We start from the raw sequence: 24,823 nt of genomic DNA, 5'->3' as shown, positions 1-24,823 counted from the left end.
TCCACCTCCCTGCAACACTGACTTTTTCTCAGCTTTAAACATTGCCTCGCATTTCCCACACATGCACCTATGGAACAAAAAATTGTATCAGGAATAAAAATATCTCTGTCTCTCGATGAGAAACTGCTAAGTTATATCACGTAACGTAAGTCTGGACGGATATTAATGAGCATGACAAACGCCTGATTAAAGCTTAGTTTCTGTTATTGTAAGTTCCAATACGCCCAGATGACCAATAATATCTTTGCTATTAAATGATATACGATGGTAATAATCTGTACAATATTGTGAGCACAGTTTATATCGTTAGCGAACGTGTATCTATAAGCTAACACTGGTCTCTCACCAAGACACCTGCCCTGTTCTCCACTGGTTCTCCTCACACCACAACTCAATTTGTCTCCTCTGACCGTTGTTCTGTCTAACATTAATCCTGGCCTGTCCCTGCTCTCTTGGCAGCCTAGCAGGTTCATAATTGTATGGCTGTGGTCCGTCATACAAGTAAGTATGAACAATTTCCTCAGCGTCTGAAACGTCATTGCGGTCCATTTTTTCCCCTGTTGTTTGAATCGACCGCTCTCCCTCTTGCTACGTCACGCCCATCACGCCCATTTTCAGATGCGGAAGTAAAGTTTTATCACAAAAACGACTCCAGAAGCCACTGTAGCGTATTTATAAATTTTTTTTTAAGAAAATCTAGTTCCTACATTATTTTTCTATACATTGACTCGTTGGGTCTTCTAACCTGCAATATGCTCTTTAAGGTGTATATTTGTGATGAATTACTAATGATACACTTGATTTACTACTTGGCTTACAAAACTGCAACAAAAAAATAACAGGCTTGTCTTTATTGATCTGCCTTGTTCTTAAAAGGACAGTTATGGAAGAAATTGCGACTTTTTTCACAGTTCGGAGTTTATATAATTTTTTTTTCAGAATTGCGTAATTTAAACTCAGAATTCTGACTTTTCTCACAATTTTGACTTTTTTTTTCAGAATTCTGAGTTAACATCTCGCAATTTTTTTCTGCACTTGCAATTTTTGTAATTGCGATCTCATAATTCTGACTTTTTCTCTCAGAATTGAGAGGTTTTATCTCGCAATTGAGAGTTTATATCTTGCAACTGAGTTTTTATCACAAAACTATGACTTTAGTCTATAGAGAATGAATCAATGAATTCAGTCATCATTCATAACCCTCATGCCATTCTAAACCTTTCTTTATTCTGCTAATTTAGAAAAAATGCTTTTGTCCATGGTGTCCAAAATTCAAAACAGCATGACTTTTCTGAAAATATCTTCTTTTGTGTATCAAAAAAAAAAAAGATTTGGAACTGCTTGAGGGTAAGTACAGTAAATTATGACAGAATTGTGATTTTTTGAAAAAGATATTTTAATGTACGTGGGTGGCATTACAAATCAGTCTGTTAGGAATGCATCTCAATTTGATATAGAATCATACTTTATATTTACAAGCTGCATAAGAGATACAAAAAGAAAAGAGAAGGAGCAGCACGTGTACTGAGCACAACCCAAAATACTCTTCATTGTTAAAAGATAAAAAAGGACATTGTTGTTGAAATAACAGAACGTTAAAGTTAACGGTGAAACCAGTTGGACAAGCTCTCTTTGCATCTTTCTCTGTAATCTAAAAATATATCAGCACTTATGTTTGTGAATTCACATTTCTGCAAGACCAAGACAGATTCATTCCTGGTTGCTTCACCCACATATCTACAGCACATTTAAGCATTACTGCATTAATCTGCTCTTGTTAAATGGTATATTTAATTTCAGGGTGGTTTTGACAGCTTGTCACAAAGTGACTTCTATTGACATCAGCTCAACTAATTGCAGTGAATTACCTGAATGCCAGGCTGATGTTCCAGTATGTCCATTAATCAATCAAAAGCACTGTTGTCATGTTCAGTCATTATTTCTTAGCAAAGAATATTCCTCCATCAATAGCAAACACTACAGTAATTGAAAAAAATTAACACCCTTTTTTTTTGTCATGGTAAAAAAAAAAAACTTTGGAGCTGTTGTTGCCAGAAACTCAAAGAAAAAACTACCGTATCAATGTTTCCAGTATTACAGGATGTCTATATATTTAACAACTTTCATTAATCTCATCTGTCAAGCTCTAAAAAGGACAACAGTTCTATAAAGTAGTCCAAATGCACTGTATATCAAGTCTACTGATGGGCTATATAATGGATTTTTTAAATAAAATTTAATTATTCAAATGAAAATCTTCCTAACCAACCACCGAAGCTCTGATTTCTAAATTTAAATGAGATTTGAGAACTGCTCGAAAAGGAAAAATTTGAATGAATAACAACTTACATTTCAGTGTTCTTCTTTTTTTACTGCCACTAAATAAACACAGCTCTCCAAACATGATTTACTACGAAGTGCAAACGGTCTGCAAGACTCATCAACATCATCACTCTGATCTGTACCTCACATAGGCTTGATAATACCGAGAAATAAAAGCATCAAATTATGCAGGAGGGAACAGGAAATAGGTCAGTGCTAAATAGAAGCTAACTTTTATAATTTGAGCTCAGTTTATTGTTCATATCAAGATGAACAATTAACATCGTTTTTATTGTATCACCATCGTTTTTATTGTATCACCATAAGTGAAACCAGAATTTGTTCAGTTTCAATTCAGCATTACAGTATAGAGCAAAAGTATCACAAGAAGTCTATTTTTACAAACTCAGTCTAAACTAAAGCAAACAATGCAACCAAAAAAATATATTTAATATATATATTTTTTGTCATAACCAATTAATCCGCTTAAGGAAAATGGTCCAATATTCCAGACTATCAATATTCTCATCAATATTCAAATGAGATCTCTGCCTCCGTTTGAACTGCATTACAATGTCAGCTGACAAAGGAATAAAATATGACACCACAAACCAGCACTTCACTTCACTCTGAAACACAACAAGTCATCCATTATTCAACTGTTGATGCATATTGACAAACTGGAACACTGAAGACTTCCCAGCCATTCTGTCCTCTTATTCCCAGGATTAGACCAATGCAAAGCTCATTACATAATGAATGCCTATATCAGCACTTTCCATACAGTAATGTAATTAGACTGTAAAGCGATACTCTGATTCTTGGCCAGTTTGAGGCTACTTTATGGTCAAGTCAAAATCAAAAAGGTTCAAATCACACTTTACATCACAGTACCTGTTGAATTATAATAGCAGTGCACAGTCATAACTTAATTTACTACTTAATAACTACTTAATTTACTTGTTTACAACTGTAGTTCATTCATATTCACTCATACTGATTCATAGATTAGTGATTATTTCCATTTTTGTAATATAAAAATTAATACACTGTACTAGAAGGTGATTTAATAGTTTTCTTTAAAAAAGAGTTTTTCTTTAAAAAAGAAAAACATTCGTTCGCACCACTTCAGAAACACCCTTGTCAAACTTATAAATAAAACATAGGGTAACATAATTATATAAACATTTTAGAAATATATATTTTCTTATCTTACAAAACTATAAAAAAGTGAAGTTTTAGATATTTCTATCTATCTATCTATCTATCTATCTATCTATCTATCTATCTATCTATCTATCTATCTATCTATCTATTTATCTAACAGGAGACTGGAATAAATGCAGTTAAGTTAGATGTTACCATATTATGAAGCTCACTGCATGTTTTTACCGGGAACTAATAACTAACTATAATAACCATAGTTAAGTTGCCTAAATATGAAATATTTAAATTAAGCAGATTTAAATGTGAAATGTAATTCATTACACGCAGAATATGTAGTTCAGTAAAATCATTCAACAGAACATTTGAGCATATTAATGTACTGTCCTGCATTAATAAACCCTGTTAAGTGGCTATTTTATGTAGAAATGCTATCTTATTTTTCTTATTCGAACTCAGTCAAGAGCATTCAGAGTCTTCGATATCTCAGAGCAGAATAGTTCTGCGCTTACCTGCTGTTCATAGAGTGACGATGAGCTCCTACAATCCAGCTTTAGTGATCGTGCTGGCAGGCCGGCTACATTGAACTGGCTGATTTCTGCTTTTCTTGCTACTGTAACCGATCACACGCAAAGCGTAGTTGATGTCTTGAGCAGATGTGCGTTCCTACAACTCTCAGGTAAGTCAAATGCCTTCGGGTGGTGGGCATCTCCCGTCCAACCGGTCTGTCTGTTAGTGGGCGTGGCTTTAACTGCTCAGCTCCTCCCATGTTAACTCGTCCTACTCGGCGTTCGGTGCTGCTGCTGTATGAATTGGTAATAAAAGAATAATACTAATTTAATAATAATATATATATATATTAAATTAAATGAAACACACACACACACACACAAATATATATTTATATATATATATATAAATATATATTTGTGTGTGTGTGTGTGTGTGTGTGTTTCATTTAATTAATATAATATAATTTAATGTATTGTTCACATTTTTATTACTTTAAAATGTATTATTTATAAAAACAAATTCATATATTGCTGAAATTTTAACCTTCACTATAAAATAATGTTTTATTTATTCTTTTTTTTTAATTCTTAACAATTATACTCCCTCACCTATTTTTTTTTTTATTTGTGAAGTAACTGTGCATAAATCAAAGTCTGTGATTTGCTTCATAACACCACATTTGTGCTCAAAATTATCAAAATAATATAAGAGGGAAAATAAAGAGAGAATATGCATTGTCATGCAACTAAGTGTTTTTGGTACATTCCACCTTTTCTATGTAGTTTTCAGACAAAAAAGAAGTGTAGAAAAAATATACACACAAAAGCGTATCATTCCACTGTGACAAAGTCTGAATCATGGAGTGTTCCCCTGATATTTATTGTTAATATTGCATAATTTAAAATTTAGTGACTCATATGACTTAAAGATAGATAGATAGATAGATAGATAGATAGATAGATAGATAGATAGATAGATAGATAGATAGATAGATAGATAGATAGATAGATAGATAGATAGATAGATAGATAGATAGATGTATGATAGATGTAAATGTATGATAGGTGGCAGTTATTTATGATCATCCTGTATGACTCTAAAGTGCTTGCTATCCAAATACATGACTGTACAGGTTCTGCTTTAGATCAAACACAGTAAAACCTGTTGAGATAAAGGCCACACATCATGCTCTTGAGTACTTTGTTTGCTGCACAGTACGTCTTATTGAAATAGTAATAAAATGAATGATTACTATGATACTGTGGAACTTCCTCTATTTAGAGACATTGCAGTGTTCCTAGTAGCCATGGAAAAACACAGCATCAGGATGTGGAATGGTATCATGATCAATAAAACATTTAGTATCAAAGTGTGTGTTCACTATAAATCTTCTGATGTGGGCTGAACTGTAAAAGTAATGATGACTAAAATATTTTTAATTGACTAGTTTCTAGTTACTGAATAAATTATATAAAAACTTAGTCCAAAACCTATTTTACAGAGCAATGCTAGAAAACTCACTGTCATTCTACATTTTACACGTTTAATTTCTGTCACCAAACGGCCTAAGATTTCAATGGCTTTTAATTTCAGACTGGGGTTAGTGCACACTATTATGTCATAAAGAAAGCATATAAATCAAGTAAGGTTAGAGGTGGTGTACAGTACAAATAACTCTTAAACATGACAATAATTCATGTGCACTCAAGGGAAAAGAAAGAAAGAACTGTATTTCAGTAAGGTTTCACAATGTTTCACCATGACAACTGGACTTTCAAAACATTTCCCACAGTAAAAGCTCCACCAAGCAAGTTCCACAAAAAAGTTGGAAAAATGCATTTCAAAAACATCAGCCCCAAATGTTTCTGAACAATTAAGATTAAACAAGATTAAAATTAAAAATAAATAAACCATTGCATTAATGCAATGACATTCATATATTTTTTATGCTTTTTGGGGGAGGAACTGTAAGTCAGCTTTTCATTAATGCTTACGAGCTGTTTACAGTAAAATCTTAACATATTCTGTATGGCTATAAGGACACTGATTTTTAATTATGCATCACACAAAGTACATTATCTAAGTCATTATAAGTGTTTTATATCTTTTTAATTTCAAATTTGGGCAGTTTTGGGCAAATTTGGCAAATAAAAATCCTTGTTTTCACACTATTATCAATGTTTAATTGGGTTTAAACATAATAAATTAACTGCATGACATAACAATACAATAAACATATATAACATAAAGGATTAAAGCAGGCGTGGCTATCAAAACTTACCAGACTCCTTGACCTCACTGAATCTAAAGACATTGAGTTTATTGGACTGAGAAAACATTTGATCATGTGACTGCTTACATGCACAACTAAAGGGGAAAAAATTACACAGAAGTTAAATATGCTCTTATCTACTTAGATTTTAATGCATTACTAAAAACTCTTAACTGCATCTACAATACTTATTTAAATTGATTTATTACATTTTTGAAATAGTCTTGTATTACTGTAAGTGCATTGTAAGTCATTACTAAAATTCAATTTCCCAAAGACATTAGCCAAAGTGCCATTTTGTTAGGTCAAGATAATAACATAATTCTGATCATTTCCAATACATTTCTATCCTGAGTCACAAAGTTCTGCTGTTCCGTGCATTTGTAGTGGTAAATGAGATTCAAGATTCAAGCACTTAAATAACATAGATTAAATAGAGTATTTATATATACAGTACAGACCAAAAGTTTGGAAACATTACTATTTTTAATGTTTTTGAAAGAAGTTTCTTCTGCTCATCAAGCCTGCATTTCTTTGATCAAAAATACAGAAAAAACAGTAATATTGTGAAATATTATTACAATTTAAAGTAATTGTTTTTAAATGTATAGTTTTCTATTTGAATATACTTAAAAATATTCTATCACATGATCATTTAGAAATCATTCTGATTTATTATGAGTGTTGGAAACAGTTCTGCTGTCTAATTTATTTGATGAATAAAAGGTTAAATAGAACTGCATTTATTCAAAATAAAAATAAAAATTCTAATAATATATATTCTAATAATATATTTTCTTTACTATCCCTTTTTATCAATTTAAGACATCCTTGCTGAATAAAAGTATTGATTTTATTTAAAAAAAGAACCCCCCAAATTACTGACCAGTAGTGTATATTATTATTACAAAATATTTATATTTTAAAAACATAGCTTCTTTTTTTTATTTTTATTTTTTTACTTTTTATTCATCAAAGTATCCTTAAAAAGTATCAAATGTTCTGAAAAATATTAAGCAGCAGAACTGTTTCCAACTTTGATAATGAATCATCATATTAGAACGATTTCTAAAGGATCATGTGATAATGATCCTAAAAATTCAGCTTTGCATCACAGAAATAAATGATAATTTAAAGTATAATAAATTTAAAAACAATTATTTTAAATTGTAATCATATATCACAATATTACATTTTTTTCTGTATTTTTGATCAAATAAATGCAGGGTTGATGAGCAGAAGAAACTTCTTTCAAAAACATTAAAAATAGTAATGTTTCCAAACTTTTGGTCTGTACTATATATATATATATATATATATATATATATATACATTTTCAGTGCAAATCCTACCAGCACTATGGAAAACCGTTGTGAGGTTAACATTATGTTATCAATGCTTTGCTGAGGTCACAGTGCTCCAAACTATAAAAATAAGTTAGAGTGAGACACTGAGAGAAACAGAGACAGAGAGTCGGGTAAGTGCATGAAAAAAAACAAAAAACAAAAAACAAAAAAAAAACAACATACAAAAACAAAAACAAAAAACAACATACAGTTTGTTTGTTTCCATGCAGTTGAGCACTGGAGCTTTTTAAACTTCAAAAATAACACCATAAAACTATCATATGACAGACATAAATGTCTGAAACAACATGAAAATGAAACATGACATACATTTTTAGATGAACTATTATTTTAATGTCAACTTCTAGTTATTGATGAACTAAAATGGGTATTTTTCAAATGGAATAGAATCCAAGCACTGAGCTAAAGCACCTGTTATAAAACTAAAATGTGACTTTTTCAACTTTTCCACGGCTCATGGTCAAGTGCCATGACATGACTCAAGCCCATGTGCCCAGCAGACAGAAGGAAATCATGACTCAAAGATCAAACAAGTTTGCCTGTGAGCATCAGAACCTGACAGAGGCACATAAGAAACACAATGACCTCTGCCAAATAATATTTCTTTTGTTCAGCTGAGAGACTAGCCATGCCAGTTTAAAGGTATGGAAGGGGCTTGAAAACATATCCATAAGTCATAAAGTGAAGTCATAAGTGAAGGTGGCTTTTGATAGTGTAAATGTCAGTAGTTTATTAATAAGACTGGTGAGCATTATGAACACTTGGATTATTTTAGACAAGGACTTCCACACTGATGAGTTTGGGATTAACAGGTTTGAGAGAATAACGAGACAGTTGGCTTCTGATTACTGTACATGCCATATAATACACACAGACACATACACGCATGCATGCAGGCACACACCGACAGATGCAAAAACACACTGTCAGTGGTAGCCAAATATAACATTTTATCTGTTTCTGTCCACTCTGTTGTTTACTAGTTGTTATACACTCTTTTGTACATATAAAGTGTTTATTCTCATAATTACAAATGCACTTTTGGAATTTGTGATTTGCAATTGCAATTTTTTTTTACATTTTACTGTTAAATGTTGTGGTATCACTGTAATGTTAATGCTTCTCTAAAATAAGCTTTAATAATTTAATAATATTACAATTTAATTAAGTAACTTAATTTTCTTTATTTATTTTGAAATGAATACTGAAATAATTATTTTACTTTTCATATGCATTCACTACTATTCAAAGGTTTTGGGTCAGAAATTAATACTTTTATTCAGAATGGACACATTAAATGGTTCAAAACTGACATTTATAATGTTACAAACAATTTATATTTTAAGCAAATACTAAATATATATATATATATATATATATATATATATATATATATATATATATATATATATATATATATATATATATATATATATATTACTTTCTATTCATTTAAGAATCTTGAAAAAAATGTATCACAGTTTCCACAAAAAAATAAAAAAAAAATTTCTTGAATACCTGTGAAACATTTGAATAATTTATATATTTCACAAATGCTTTTGAGAATAGATGATCAACCACTGTCTGTGGCATCAAAGAAAATAATAAAAGACAAAAACATAAAAATCCTTCCTCTTACCTATACCCATTTATCTTAATGCTGCAACAAATCCAGGATTTTACAATTACCTAGAAATTTGGGCTAATCAGATATCAAACCACTATACTGAATCTGTCTACATCCCTTAACAACATGGTCCTGCTGATGAACTCTGACCCCTTCTGCTTTAGGAGTGATTGAAGTCATTAACAGGGTCATGTTTGGTTGTGTGTGATGAAGAGCTTGATGAAGAGTGGTGTGCAAAAAACAGGATGATTAAATGCAGCTTCTAATGAATCTCATCTCAATCTCCCAATGTCTTTTTGTTCATCTGTGCTCTTCTTTGAACTTTCCACATCTGCGCACCTTTCCATCAACCACATCTGGAAACCCTCCAGCTAGTAACTCTTTCCCAACCAGAGGCTGATTTTGAGCTCATGATCAGGTGGGTAAAGGAATGAGGCAAAGGAGATTAAAAAAAAAAAAACACTCGTCTGTCTAACTCACTGTGTTTTGGTGTTACGTATTTCTACCCTCTGGAACAGTGTTCTTTTTTTTTTTTTTAAACAAAATCAACATTGTTTTAACATGAACTAACATTGGCATACTGCCTAATGGCGTAAGTAACCAATTTCATTTATCCTAGTTCAGTAGTTTAAGATTATCAGAAGATTACTCACAGCTTTAGTCTAGCTATATTTAATGTTGTGTCATGCTCTTGAGTCAATAGAAGCATCTTAAAAGATTTACTGAAATCAGTACCACATTCTCAAAGTGATATAAAAAACCAAGCTGGAAGTCTTGATTTATCTATAAATTAACAATATACTTGCCAAATGTTTTATTTGATATTAACCAGTCATATGAGCTTATTTTATAAGCTGACAACTATGTAAGGCCCTAGTTAATGAGACCACATTGATTTTAAGAATTACCACTTATTCAGGTCAAAGGAAGTTTTTATGCGGTAATACGAGGACATCTACTGGTAGGCCTATACAGAGCAAATTCTATTTCTACTTTTTTTTTTGAGAAATTGAATTTGGCCATTTGTAACGTGAGTGTGTGAGACTTCCGGTGTCATTCTTACAGTTATTTTACCTGTACAAAAGCAGGCCATTATGCTGCTTGATATTGCAAACGGGTTTGTAGGCTATGTTATTATGTAGTATTAATTCACTATCATAATCGTTTGTAGTGCAGTTTTTTCGATTACTGTGTTACCCTTATTGTTTGTTATATTTTGCACCACAATGAAGCAATGGTTGTAACACCAGAGCGAATAACAAACTAATTAAATAGTTAATAATAAGTGACTAATTCTCCAATTCTTTCCAACAGGTGGCAATATATCTCAAATGAAATATCACGGATCTCACAAACGCACTGCAATACACAGTTAAATATTGTTTCTTAAGTTAAAATCATTATACGGTGTGACAACATTAATATGCCAATTAATCAAAGTACTTTTCAAAGTGGAAGGAAGCATTTGCACTTTCGAACAGCATCCTCAGTGAACTTTGACCTTGGAAGCACCTGTCCTACTACTAATTTTTAACACTAATGATTATTATTTTACTGCATTTTTAAAATGTAAATGTATGAAATTATTTATATTAATCATTTTAATTATTATTCATTATAATTTTTTTATTATTACCTTTTATTTTGCTTTTTGAAACATTGTTAGACCATGTGAGCCAAAAATAGTCCCGTATTTGGAGAATATTTAATCACTAAGATCTTTTAAACTTTTAATTTTCAGACTCCTTTACAATTTCGCAAACCTGGATTTTTACTTCTAAAATATCCCCGTTCGTTTCTCAAGTTCATCTTCAGTCCGTTAAACATCACATCAATGTAGAAAAGCCGAGAGCAATAAAACACCAGTAGAAGCCAGCAGAAAACATCTTTCAGTTCCGTTCCTCCCTAGGCTATTTCACATGTACGATGAATCATTATGCGTAATAGTTGGACTTTGTCCAGTGTTGGGTGCAAACAGAGACAATTTGTGCAAATCATAAATTGGCACATTTTGGCAGTATCGCTCTTCTACACTATAGAGGGAGCTAGAGCACCGCTAAAAGACTCCTGTTACCAGCTGCAAGATTCAAACATCTTATTACAGGCTTTTTAAATAAACTAAGTAATATAGTTTATTATATACATGCATATACATATACGCATACATGCAGAAAATATACATGCAGACATGCATAAGATATAATAATACTTCAAGTTCTTATGGATCCGATATTGGAATTTAGGGAAACTACCTATCCCTGATTACTCCTCAAAAGTGCAACAACATCGCCCCGCCCTCAGCCAACACGGATTGGATAGTCTGTCCTCCTGGAGTTTCGGAAAACCCTGTGATTGGCGCGATAAGTTGTCACTCATTTCAGCGGGGAGTGTCTCGGATCCTGGGAGGAAGTGAATGATTCGCGTTTGTACTTGACTAGGAGAAATCATATTGTTGGGGAAATTAAGCGTGTATCCACCGAATTTTAGCCGATAAATGAGATTAAACCGGTGGACGTACGTCTTCTGTCACGGTATGGTTTAAAAGGATACTCGTTTTTGGACTCAGAACTTCATAGCTTTGGATCAACTTACGTTCACAGGAGGTTGGAGGAGGACACACTTTGCTATTGTTCCAGCACACACGAGAGTGTGTGTGTGTTTTTGTGTATGTGTGTATTAAACTGCCCTTTGGCTTTATGGCTACGAATTTGGAACCTATTTATGGACTCTCAGAGGATGAAGTAAGTACTGTTTTTCTAAACCATGCCCTCTTTAAGACGGTGCATGCCTCCTACCATATTAATACTGTATGTTTATTGTTTTTCACATCCTGATTTCAGTTGATATTAATTTGCATTGTGACAAATAAATAGGATAAATTTCATGAAGCCTAATAGAACGATTTTATTGTTACAAATATAAATATGAAGGTTAGTCAGTATTTAATTGCTAATACTGGCCACAGCTTGTGCTTCCACGTTTCCATAAGATTCAAGAGGATATCTAGTGTTAGGAAATGTTAAGAAGTCTTCAAAAATGTAATATCTCCATATTAAAATCAAATTCAATTCTAGTTTTAACTCATCTAAGGTATATGTGCAGATTTTTAAGATTGACAGCTCACCTGTCAAATATCAGGTTGACATCAAGATTTCTGGCTCTGTTTATTGCCCTACCATATTTAAGACACTTTGGATGTAGTTGTTATTGACATTGGCAGTATAATTGGCTGAATGATGGATGATTTTGATTCCGCATTAGTCATTTATAGTTATTTGTAGCAACACACTTATAGCTTTAATGATATTACCTTTAAGGAACCATGTGGGCTAAAGAGGAATGCATTATAATCAAGATTTATTTGTAGTTACCCGGTGCAACCAGTGTTACGGTGTTTCTAATGATGTTACAACAGATATTGTAGCAGCCACAACACCGTGTTGTTTGTCATAACAGGGCCCCGGTGTAACCGCTGAAAATTCAGGTCAACTGTCTTGAGAGCTTGAAGACCGCCTTAGGCAGCAGGTGTTCGCCTGTGATTCATTTGGATCCATTTTAATGTATTTTCTACCACTTCTCTTTCTGGCCTACTAGATCTGTCGTTTAGTTTTTAATGATTATGGTGATATAGTTCAAGGCCACGTGTTTATAGGTGTAAATATGAGTGAAGGATTTTTTTTTTTTTTTATGTAGGCTAGGCTGTGATATTTGAGTCCAAAGGAGAGATATTAGTCATATATTACTGTCTGTACAAGTTGGCAGGTACGTATTTAAGCCTGTATCACATTAAATTCGCCAGTCAGCAATTTCTAGAAAGATATGAGACCTAGTATGAGACGTAGAGCATAGAAGGTTCTTAGGTGGAAATGTACTCAAGAACGTTTAGTTCAAAACCCTGAAACTGTAACCTAAGAGTAGGCGACGTTAATTAATAATTTTGGAACTGTTTTTGAGAAACATCCCTCGATTCACTGCCTATGGAAGTTCTCCTGATGTGTGTAAACTTGATTTGATAAAAGTGAGAAGGAAATGAAATTTCACCCTATGCATTCTCTAAATGCCATTTTGACATTATCAACTTGGGAAATAATCATGCCGGCTTGACTAATAACAGCTAAATCGCTAAATGGTTGGAGGCTGTCGATTTGCTGTGCTGTTTTGAAGTAATAAGGTTCCTTGAGGGTCGGCACATTGTTACTTTTGGTAAGCATAGCGTTATAGTCTGCTTAACTGTGTTGTACCTCTGTGGTCTCTGTTGCTTGTCACTGCACCAACTCGTATTGGGAATGGGTAATATATTGAGTCTCTTTGTCACTGAAAAATTGCTGCAAAATTGGTGTTCGTAATGAATTAAATCGAATTCCCTCCAAAGAACCATCATGTTGATGTACTTTACAAAAACATAGCACAAAACACACTGCCATGCACCACACACACAGATGACATGCATTGTTTCATTAGTATGTGACAGGCATCCGTCAAGTTGCCTGGCACTCAGCCCTGCCAGCGGGTCTGTTTACAACGCAACATTTTCTCAGTCCTGTGGGATCCCATCTCTTGATCTCTGAGTTCCTGTCTCTCTGCTGCGCTTGATCGTGCCTTTCTGCTCCTATAGATCTCAGTTCCCAAGACACTGTCTGTACACAGGAATGACAAGCTCTCCCATCGGAACAGTCTGGCAACTCTTATAGACAGAACTCTTATGGAATTTTAGGCCCCATTTGTTTTATTTCTGTTGAGTTATCTTACAGATTTATTGGACAACCCTGTTTAGGTTAGAAATGCACAATGGATTGCTGACCAGTGATTATTATATAGCCTATATGCACTATACTGTTAAAAATTTCGGTACAATTTTTAACATTTATTTTTGGAAGTCTCTTAATCTCAACCAGGATATTTATTTGATCAAAAATACAGTAAAAACATTATTATTGTGAAATATCATTACAATTTAAAATGAGTGTTTATTATTTGAATCTATTTTGAAATGTAATTTTTCCTGTGATGAAAAGCCAAATTTTAATCATCATTACTTCAGTGTCATATGATCCTTCAGAAATCATTCTAATATGCTGAATGGCTGCTCAAGAAACGTCTTCTTCTTAAAACTACTTTTATTATCAATGATTAAAACAGTTGTGCTACTTAAAGTTTGTGGAAGCAGTGATGTATGTTCAGGGCTCGACAATAGGCCACTGCTGCTTCGTCACAAAAAGTTTATCATTTGTATCTGTTTTTAAGCCTATTTAATTAAAAGAATGAAAAATTCAAGCAATTTAAAAGCATTCCAGCAAGGCGCTAAAGACAACTCCATTCAGTACTCTGACGCGCAAACCCCGGATTGAGTTTCTTTCTCCATCATTCTTGCATTTGAATGGACAAATACGTCCATGCGTCAAAATACCCGTCTTGGCGAGTAACTTTGTAGCTTTAATAATGATTAATCTATATTTAAAGGGTTAGTTCACCGAAAAATGCAAATTATGTAATTAATAACTTGCCCATATGTCATTCCAAACCCCTAAGACCTCCGATTATCTTTGGAACACAGTTTTTTATGTTTTAATCATCGCCAGTGACGACATCACGTCGAGCGCAAATGAACCAGTGAACCGTTTTCTTCAACCGGTTTATTGAATCTAACTGTCCGAAAGAACTACTGGTGATCCGAAAACCGATGCAACCGGTTCTTGACTCGTGAACGAGTCAATGTTTCGTTCATTATCTGGCTCGGCTCGGTGTTCATCTTCAGTTCTCTCTTCACAGCAGTTCAGTCAGTGTACTGTTTGAGTAAATGAATTACTCCTAAGTATTTGATACAAAAGCTTTTCAGTTTGTGTCTATTAACTCTAAGTGAATTACAATAATAGAGAAGCATTTGTTCTTTAATATTTTGGAATGCACCATGGTGATAATGGTGTTTGATGGAATTTTAGAATTTGGAATTTAGGGCATGGAATGTCATGGCTTTAGAATTAGAAATTGTGTTGAATTCTATCTGCAATTCAGAGAGTAACTGAGTTACCAAGTAAAACTAAACAATAAGCCCTAATTAAGTATTCCAAACATGGCATCCACATGCTTACAGAAGGTCAGGGGCACTGCAGGTCAAATCTGGGATGTTTTCACCCTCTGCACATCCCTACGGATCCCATAGAACAACATGGGAAAACTATGTTGTTTAAAGGGAATCTTGAGCTTGCAAACTTATCAAACTTGCAAACTTTTTTTCTTGAGTAGAAAAATCAGCATATTAGAATGATTTCTGAAGGATACTGAAGACTTATGTTGCTGAAAATTCAGGTTTATGATCACAGGAATTAATTGTATTTTAAAATGTATTAAAAGAGAAAAAAGTTTTGCTATAATATTTCACGATTTTGCTGTTTTACTGTATTTTTGATCAAATAAATGCAGCATTGGTGAGCAGAGATTTTTCAAAAACAAATTCCTCTATCAATATAAAGAGATTTAATGCTTGTTTTATTATCTGCCAGACAAAAATCATAAGTCTTGTTACCTAGAAATAATAGCACATATTAAAATCAGAATTATCTATTAAAATGGGTCTTAAATGATAATTATGATATTGTTAATGGCCTGCTGGGCAGAATTCTAATTTCACACTCACTGAAGTTTCAATGCAGTCACGTGCAGGTTTCTCATTTCCTGATTGTCGCGTTAAAAAGTTTACATACCTAGTGCTCCTGAAAAGTGTTTTGCAAAATGAGCATGATGCCATGCTTAGCATTAACAGTAAACCTTGCATTAAGGCAGATTTAGTTCTGATGACACCAGGTGCCATAATATTTTGAACACCATTGATATGGAAATGCCCCACTAAGCTCAGCAGTCTTGATTATCCAGCTGCTGATGGAAGCATCTATACAAATGCTTTGAAATCTGTGTGTTTAGACAGGTTAGAAACGGTCAATGTATAATGCGAGAAGCCCTTTAATAATAACTCTGTAAAGTGAGAGCATAGATCTATGTGATTCATAAGCACATCATAGACCATAATTCTAAAAGAAAAAAGTATCATGGTTTCCACAAAAATATTAAGCAGCAGAACTGTGTTGATAATTCAAAGAAATGTCTTTGAGAATTAAATGAGCATATTAGAATGATTTCTGAAGGACTCTGTGACAGTCTGAAGGCAGGAGAAATAATGCTGAAAATTGCCATCACGGGAATAAATAAAATGTTAAAATATAGTTAAACTGAAAACCGTTATTTTAAATTGTGATACTGTTTTATTGTATTTGTTGATCAAATAAATGCAGCCTAAAAAAAATGAAATGTTAACTGAATAAATTCCTTACCATTTTTGTTGTTGTTGTTGTTGTTGTTGTTGTTGTTCAAAAAACTGAATCTAATATACAAATTAAACGATGTTTAAGATTTTTCACCTTTGTAGGTGTCCAGGTACAGAAACTGAATAATCAAATGTAAATAGCATTACATAGTCTTTTCTGTATAAATTTAAATATAGATCAATACTAGTTAAAACTACTAAGTAATTCAGTAAAGAGCCAGTGAGTGGTTTTCTCCTATTTCATTTAGTAAAGCAGGTAGTAAATTAGGCACAGTCACTTTAAGAAATAATACATCCAGTATGATACACATTCCATTTCTTTCGCAACTGTTTACTTTTACTTAAGACATAACCGACCATTTTTTCGAGTATACTTTCGAGGTGACAATTTTGTATGTATTTGTCATTTCAAGAGCAAGAAGAGACCAATCTCAGTTCAGTGTTTAAAGAGCTGTAGACGCGGCTCTTTGCATGTGCACCGTATGCACCAAACAGCGCGGGTGCTGAATTAAAGGGATACTCCATCCCAAAATGAAAATTTGTCATTATTCACTTACCCCTATGTCGTTCCAAACCCGTAAAAGCTTTGTTCGTCTTTTGGCGTACGCTCTTCTGTATCAGCTGCGCCACAAGGATACGTTTTCTATGTGTATTTTCGCTTTGGTTTGAAAGCAAACAACGCATCGGTGCCGCGCGGCTGTTTAAACTGGTGAGGTCTAGTAGTTCATTCAGGCACGGGAGGAAATTAAGAAGAGTGCAGTTTGGTGTTTGCGCGGCTCTCCGTGTGCAAACCGAACTCTGAGCGCAAACTCTCAGTTGAGTTTTTCTGCGTCTTCTGTTTGAATGCTTTAAACTTTTTTTGAATGTTTAAATTGGAAAGGTTTAAAACACGTCCTATTGATAAGCTTTCATGATGACGCACGGGCCGTCTTTTTACGCTGGCCTCAGGCAGTCGCCTCCACTCTGTCCACGCCAGTTTACTAAAGATATGCTCCTCGCCTATTTTTGAAGTAAGAGTGTGTGCTTGAATATTGTTTTGCATGTTAGGGAACATATATCCACCATATGTCATTGCGTCGCTATAAACATTGATATTGTGATATGACACTTTTTTTAATCATGTAAAAATGTATACCGGTATTATCCTGGACGGTATATGGCACATCCCTACTGCTAATGTTTTGTACTGTTGTCTTAAGTGGCATTTAAGCCCATATTGTATTGCAGTCCAACCATTAAAAGATGACCCCAGCAAACCATGGTTTCCCAGATATGACCTGATGATACAGTATATGGCTTGGAAATACCAAACCTGTCATTGAACTAATCGCTGGGTGTGCACAGGAAGAACTTTGGCTTTCTAAGAAGCTCGTAGAATCTTAATCCTAATTATCCAGCTTGACAGCAACAGCCTGAGTAATACTTTCCTGCCATCTTACGTTGGCGCAAAATAAAATCAGTTGCAGCCCTGAGACTTTATTATTATATCAGTCAAACATGTTAAATAGGGTTGCAGCAAAGCCATTCCTTATACTTGACTTGAATTGAGCCAGTACAGTTTTGTTGACATAGTAAACATACCACTTTATTTTGATTGCATGGGTTCTTTGCTGATGTTTACAGTCAACTTATCGTTGAAGTTTGTTGTGGCTGACGTAACCTGGTGGTGAAACATCTGAGCTGGTAACCAAATGATTGTATCCTGATCCATCCACCGTCTTATTCTTGAGCAAGACATTTAAAGTCACGTTATTCCAGGGGGACAGAAGTCGCTTTGTGTAAAAATATAGGCCTATTCTAAATGACTATATTATATAGTGGTCTTGCTAATGCAAATTTTAATGCTTGGTGCTTGTCAACCAAGCATCAAGTGCAAGAGAAACATAATTTTGTCTCATTTAAAGGCATATGTACGCTTTATTTATTTATTTTAAGGAAATTAATGTTAGTAATTTGATTGAAAGTAAAGATGTTTATAATGTTACAAAATAATTATTTTTTCTCTTTAGCGGGAGTAAAGAGTAGCAGCCCTTTTCTTTAGTTATTACTTAGTTTTTTAGTGGTTTCTCGTGTCCTCTTCAAGTCCTTCTTCAGTGGTCCTGGCCTTCATCAGCAATACCAATGAGTTATCATTTCCGCTAATGGACGAAACCCAGTCATCATCTCTGCCCGACCAATTCATCTCTTCAAGTGTCTGTCTTGAGTGTGTGAAGTAGGCAATTGAATGGATCGAGTTAGAACGGAAGGTGGGTTTGTAACTCTGGGTCTTGCTTGCCCTTCTGTAGTGTTTTTCTTTTAACCTCAAATAGAGAATGGTGGGAAATAATTACAATTTCAGATTGAAAAGTTCAGATCGCTTGATGGAGAGAGAACTCTGAAGCTCAGATGCTAAAACTAATGCAAGCATCATGCGCTTCAGTCTATGTAGTAAACAAACCCGCACGTCTCTGTCATTCATTAATTCACACAGAGACGCGCAGAACACGGATTCATATTTCAAACAACTTTTGCGGCTTAACATTTACAGATACTGGTCCATATGGAGATTTGATTTGATAAATTTATGCCAACTTTGACAAATTCTATGACTGTCCATATTAAAATGTAAGTTTCATTTTCATGACTGGATTTTGAGATTCCGTCCTTGTTTTCTGCTTCGCGGAAATCATAGCGCTGAACCGGGTTTGAACGGGACCTCGGTACTACCGGTACTTAAAGAAACCTGGTACCGTCACTTTTAAAGTTTTTTAGTACCGACTTGGTACCGAAGTACCGGGTCTTTTGACAACACTAGTCAGAGCTGTCCTGTGATTTATCACTAAAGTAGCTTAGAATCTCAAAACTTATTATAGCATGTTTGTGTGCAGCGCACATAAGCACAAGCGCGTGCACCGAGAGCAGCGGTCGGTAGTCACGCTGCCGGTTCCCGGTTTGTGCCCGTTCTCTGACTGTTCTGTGTATTTTAGGTGTAGAAAAGGTTGTTCCAAGTCGAAACTACGATACATAAACGCAGCCGTTTTTGTCTAACGTGAACATAAACAGATGAGAAAGAAAACACACGTGTGCAGTATTTTTGCTTAAAGAGACATAAACGCGCTGCCTGTCATTGTTAATCAAAGAACAAAAGAAAATCATTCACTGATCTTGACTGAATATATTTAATAACTTGATTAATCTTTATTTTATTTATAAAAAGAAAACTATGCAGTGTTTTTAAAGTTTTAATTACAGTTTCTGTACCTGAAATTTAGTTTAGTTGTATTTATTTATATTGCTAATTTATTTGTTTGTTCCTTTCTTATTACTGACCTATCTTATTACTTGTCTTTAACACTTTAATATTTGAAATGTATATAAATCTAGTTGTTTTTGCTATGGTATTTTTTTTTTAATCACAGGCAAAATTCTTGAGTCCTTCACTGTCGTCGCTCCAGTTTTATCCTTCCATCTCCTCCGTGGGACTCGAGACCGGTGGGTCGAACAGGTGTCGTTCATCTCCAATCACTCCACCGGCCTCGCTTTGTTCCCACGTCTCTCGGCTCCGCCCCACTCGTCACAGACATGTTCATTCAGAAGTTTAGAGAAGGTCAAATTAAGTTCACCTGTAAAGGTTATATCGTGCATTTTAAGTGCATTCTGAAATTTCACCCGAAGGTTTTGTGAGTAGTGTATACGGAATGAGGGAAGAGCTTTGCCTTCATCTGCAACTGGACACTGGTTTGCTCTTAATGACCTGGAATGTGAAATATTATTACAATTTAAATAACTTTTCTATTTGAATATATTTTGAAATGTGATTACTTTTGCCTGTGATGGCCAAGCTGAATTTTCAGCATCATTATTCAGTCATCAGTGTCACATAGGGCTGGGATAAACGATTATTTTTTAAACGATTAATCTAGCGATTATTTTTTCGATGCATCGATTAATATAACGATTAATTTTCCCAGACCGATTCGATTTAGATTATCTCCCCATTAATTGACTACTAACAATTTATACATGTTGATTTACATATCTGAATGAAAAAAACATGAATTCCTTAACATTGCAATATATGTTTATTGCTCTTAAAATTACAAAATAAAAGACTGACTAAGAATGCATTACTTTGCACTTGTATAGAGATAGCATTCAATAAAACCTTGAAGCCTTGAAAACACATAGCTTACTGAAACAAGCTTACTGAACACATAGGGCCTAGCTTACTGAAAAAAGTTCTTCTTTCAGATGAAAATAACTACAACTTGATGTCTAGCATTCAATAAAAAAGGTCACCCAAAATACTTGTTTAGAGCAATTGAAAGAATACAGTAACCAATGTAAACTTGAGGGCTTTAAGCTAATACAGAGAGCTTTTCCCAAAAAAAAAAAAAAAAATTAACAGTGAGAGCCAGCAGCCTGAGAAACTTTGGTGTTTTTCTATCGTGTTTAATGATTTTGATTAATATGCACGAGGGAGAGAGAGAGCAAGAAGAGCCGGGGCTCTCTCTCTCGTACGCGCCCTGTCAGGCGCAGCACAGTCATTCTATTCAACATCACTCACCGATCAAATAAGGCTTTGACAGCCGCCAAAAAAAAGATCAATGCAGAAAAACCCCTGGATTGGTTATATAACGTTGGACAGAATGTTGATCCGGCCATCGCGTATATTCAGCGCACATAAGGTAAACGTTTTGCAAACGTTTTTTAGAGAAATAAAAACAGGTCGACAAATCGATGCGCATATTTTGTGTTGACATATTTTTTGCGTCGACGTCATCTATGATCTCGACGCGTTGTCCCAGCCCTAGTGTCACATAATCCTTCAGAAATCATTTGAATATACTGATTTGCTCCTCAAAAACCTTTAGTTTTATGAAAACAGTTCACATAACAGTTGTGCTGTTATTTGAAATGGTTATTTCTAAAATTGTAAATGTCTAGTGTAGGGCTGTCAAAATTGCTCAAAATTGACGTTTGAATATTTCCTCTAAAAAATACACGAATATTCGAACTATTCGAACATCTGGTTGCGCATGTCGTCAATGACGCGCATTACGTCAATAACAGGCAAAAATAATACAAAGAGACATAACTACTTGTATAGATAGTCTATTTAAGTTTAAACATATATGACAACGTATTACCTACACAAAAACAAGGAAATCAACTAATGGCCAAGACTGCAGACCTCACGCTCTCTCACCCTCACGTTCTCTGCGCATAATGGTTTAAATGAACAAACAAATTTTTGTGCAAGCAATTTAAGGTCGCAACTGTTGTCCCAAATATAGCAGGCTTCATTCAGCGATTGAAACAAATATTATTAATATTAATTGAAGTTTTACAGCATATAGAACTGACATTGAATGCTCCGAGCAAGCTGTGCTGTGGTAAACATGGAACTTTTCCTTGACAACTTTTCCTTTTTTCCTTGTCTCATGTCCTTAAAAATGAACGAAATTATTTTATCCGTTATGGCCTCTTGTCATGTTGCAGACAAAGTGCTTGCGGCGGGCGATGCAAAGTAACGTTAAGTGTCAAGACGTGACTGTTTAGCTGGAGTTCCACACATTATGCCATGCTCATTTGGGTGCACATTTTTGAGATGTGACCTCATGTTGCTAGTTGTCGAATGGTATGCTAACTGTATCTTAAATAGCTTGCATTCAACAATCTCGCGGGTCAACAATTTTACCTCATTTTCTCTGCTGCGGTCGAGTTGGGCTCTGCACTTGCTGGCATCTTCCATGAAGACGCGTCAACTTTCAGCAGTGATGCTGTGCCAGACAGTGCGACTCCTGTGAGGCTGTGACCTGTCCCTGAACCCTCAGGCGCGCTAGCGTGCCCACTCGCAAAGCAGACAACCACGCCTCTACTACCGCGGGCCTTTTTTCCACATTTTTTTTTTATTCGAATATTAATTTTCACCTTCGAAATTCGTTTTTTTTAAACTATTCGAATACATATTCGAATTTAGAATATTCGTTGACAGCCCTAGTCTAGTGTCACTTTTGGTCAATTTAGTGCACCTTTGCTGAATAAAATTATTAATTTCTTATAAAGAAAAAAAAGACTGACCTCAAATTTTTTAATTCTTTGATGGCTTTTTGAAAATAAATTAACATGAGTTTTATCATGCTTTCCAAAAAAAAAAAATGTTTATACATTTTTAAACCTTTTTTTATACCAGATAGTAGTTTTCTGCAAAGAAATCTGTTTGCATTTTATATGTAAAGCACAGATCCATCAGGGCCACCCGATGTGATGACAGTAACACCCTATTGCCTGTCAGAATATAACGGCTTCTCCTATCTCATCCAAATTGTATTCGTTCTGTAATAATTAAGTCATAAATGGCAGGCATGATAAATAGAAACTGTCACACTGGTTGTTGTTGTTGTTGTTTGTCTCGACTGCACAAATGATGCATGTCTCGTGGTAATGCACACCGTCAGACATGAATTGAAAGGGAATTTCAGTCATGTAGAGAGCAGAAGTGGGTAAAGCAGTAGAAGAGGGCCTTTCTTAATCTCTACAGTGCATCATTTCTGGACTGGTGAGCTTCAAAAGCTGAAAGGGTGAATAAGATGCTCATTGTGTAATCGTGAGTGTCATGAATAGCGATTGAATGCAGACCAAGGTGATGTTGGGGGGGCGGGACGCTCTTATGCAGAGTGGGAGTCGTGAAATGGTGGTTGTACCTATTGCTGGAGAGCATCTGAAGGCCAAGCTGAGAAGTTTAGACACCTCATTCAGCCATAAGACAATAAAATGGTGAAAAATAGTGGTATTCTAGATCTAAAGGACATCTATAGCTCCCAGAGGGATTTATTTTTCACAGACGCTATAGTGTCTTTGTGTCTATTAATAAACACAAAAGCTTTTTTGGCTGCTGCTTCCTTCTAATTTCTTTAAGATGCTCCTTTTTCATCCTGTCCTGGAGGTGAAATTAGGACGCTCTCACAACTTGGACTCAGCTTAAATTTAGGCTACTAGGCGAAATGTTTTTTAGTCTTCTAGACTCATCTGAGATATTGATATATTCATGATGGTGTTTTTCTGTGTGTGTCATGTTTTGCAGAATGAATCTCGTATTCTTCGTGTCAAGGTCATTGCTGGCATTGATCTGGCGAAGAAGGACATCATTGGTGCCAGGTAAGGAAGAATTAAAGGATGCGTCCAGAGAGACCTGTTCAGTCTGTTCGCTCATTCATTAGCAAATGCAAATGTTGGAAGCTTTTGGATGTGTGTGCGCATGAATGTGTTTGTGTATTTGCCTCTTTAGTTATGTGCCTGAATAACTGAACTTCACTCTGTGAGTCTTTCTCTCAATTTAGACAATAGACTTATCCAAACAAATGATCTGTCTCCCAGGAAAGGAGCACAAAGGGAACATTTGTGCAGTGTTGCAAGTTCTATTTATTTAATTCTGAAGTTCTCAGGTTCTAAAGTCAGAGGTCAGAGAGTGCGTAAATAACTGTCATTTCTAAACATATCACTTAACTTTTTTAATCTTGTAAGTTTAATGTCAGATGGGCATTAAAATAGATTGCATAAAGCTTATATGTAATTTTATAGGCCACTCACAGCATTTCATGCTGACTTTGACTATATATATATATATATATATATATATATATATATATATATATAATATATAATAATCTCTACCCTCTACTCACACCTTGGCAATATAATCGCCATTGGCTAGTAAAATTTTAAGTTTACTCTCCAGGCTGATATACTATTTTACACACACACACACACGTTTGTTTTTGTGAAAAGTGGGGACATCCCATAGGCGTAATGGTTTTTATACTGTACAATCTGTATATTCTATGGCCCTACACCAACCCTACACCTAACCCTAACCCTCACAGGAAACTTAGTGCATTTTTACTTTCTCAAAAAAACTCATTCTGTATGATTTATAAGTGTTTTGAAAAATTATACAGAGTTGTGTCCTGATATGTCACAAAAACAAGAGCACACACACATATGATTCCAATCATATTCTTAAGATTCTTAAATCTTAGCTTCTTAATCAGTCAGTCAAGCATTATATTATGGTATTAAGCACTATTTAATGATATAACTTTAGTGATTAGAACTAAAACTTGATAACCATGTATGAATGCATATTTGTAATTTTAACTGAACTTAAGACTGGTGGTGATGCTTAAGATATTTTTGGTCATTGAGGGTTTCTGTAAAAAAAAAAAAAAGTAATAGATCATATTAGTTATTATTGAAAG

At 34.4% G+C, this 24,823-nt stretch overlaps 2 protein-coding genes across 2 annotated transcripts in view; one reads left to right on the top strand and one right to left on the bottom strand.

Annotated features, from left to right (window-relative positions):
- Window positions 1-4,194, bottom strand: part of LOC132130620 (prolactin receptor-like) — a 36,357-nt gene extending 32,163 nt beyond the window's left edge. Inside the window, exon 1 of the mRNA XM_059542389.1 lies at window positions 3,999-4,194. The gene's annotated coding sequence lies outside the window, so the exon portion shown is untranslated. The remainder of the gene's footprint in view (window positions 1-3,998) is intronic.
- Window positions 4,195-11,639: 7,445 nt separating this feature from the next.
- Window positions 11,640-24,823, top strand: part of LOC132130286 (E3 ubiquitin-protein ligase NEDD4-like) — a 74,970-nt gene continuing 61,786 nt past the window's right edge. The window contains exons 1-2 of the mRNA XM_059541979.1: window positions 11,640-12,006; window positions 23,650-23,723. Coding sequence (XP_059397962.1) covers window positions 11,962-12,006; window positions 23,650-23,723 — 119 coding nt within the window. The 5' untranslated portion in view covers window positions 11,640-11,961. The remainder of the gene's footprint in view (window positions 12,007-23,649; window positions 23,724-24,823) is intronic.

Source organism: Carassius carassius, chromosome 47 (genome assembly GCF_963082965.1).
Source record: "Carassius carassius chromosome 47, fCarCar2.1, whole genome shotgun sequence".
NCBI classification, from domain to species: Eukaryota; Metazoa; Chordata; class Actinopteri; order Cypriniformes; family Cyprinidae; genus Carassius; species Carassius carassius.
This window is presented reverse-complemented; position numbering and strand designations above follow the sequence as displayed.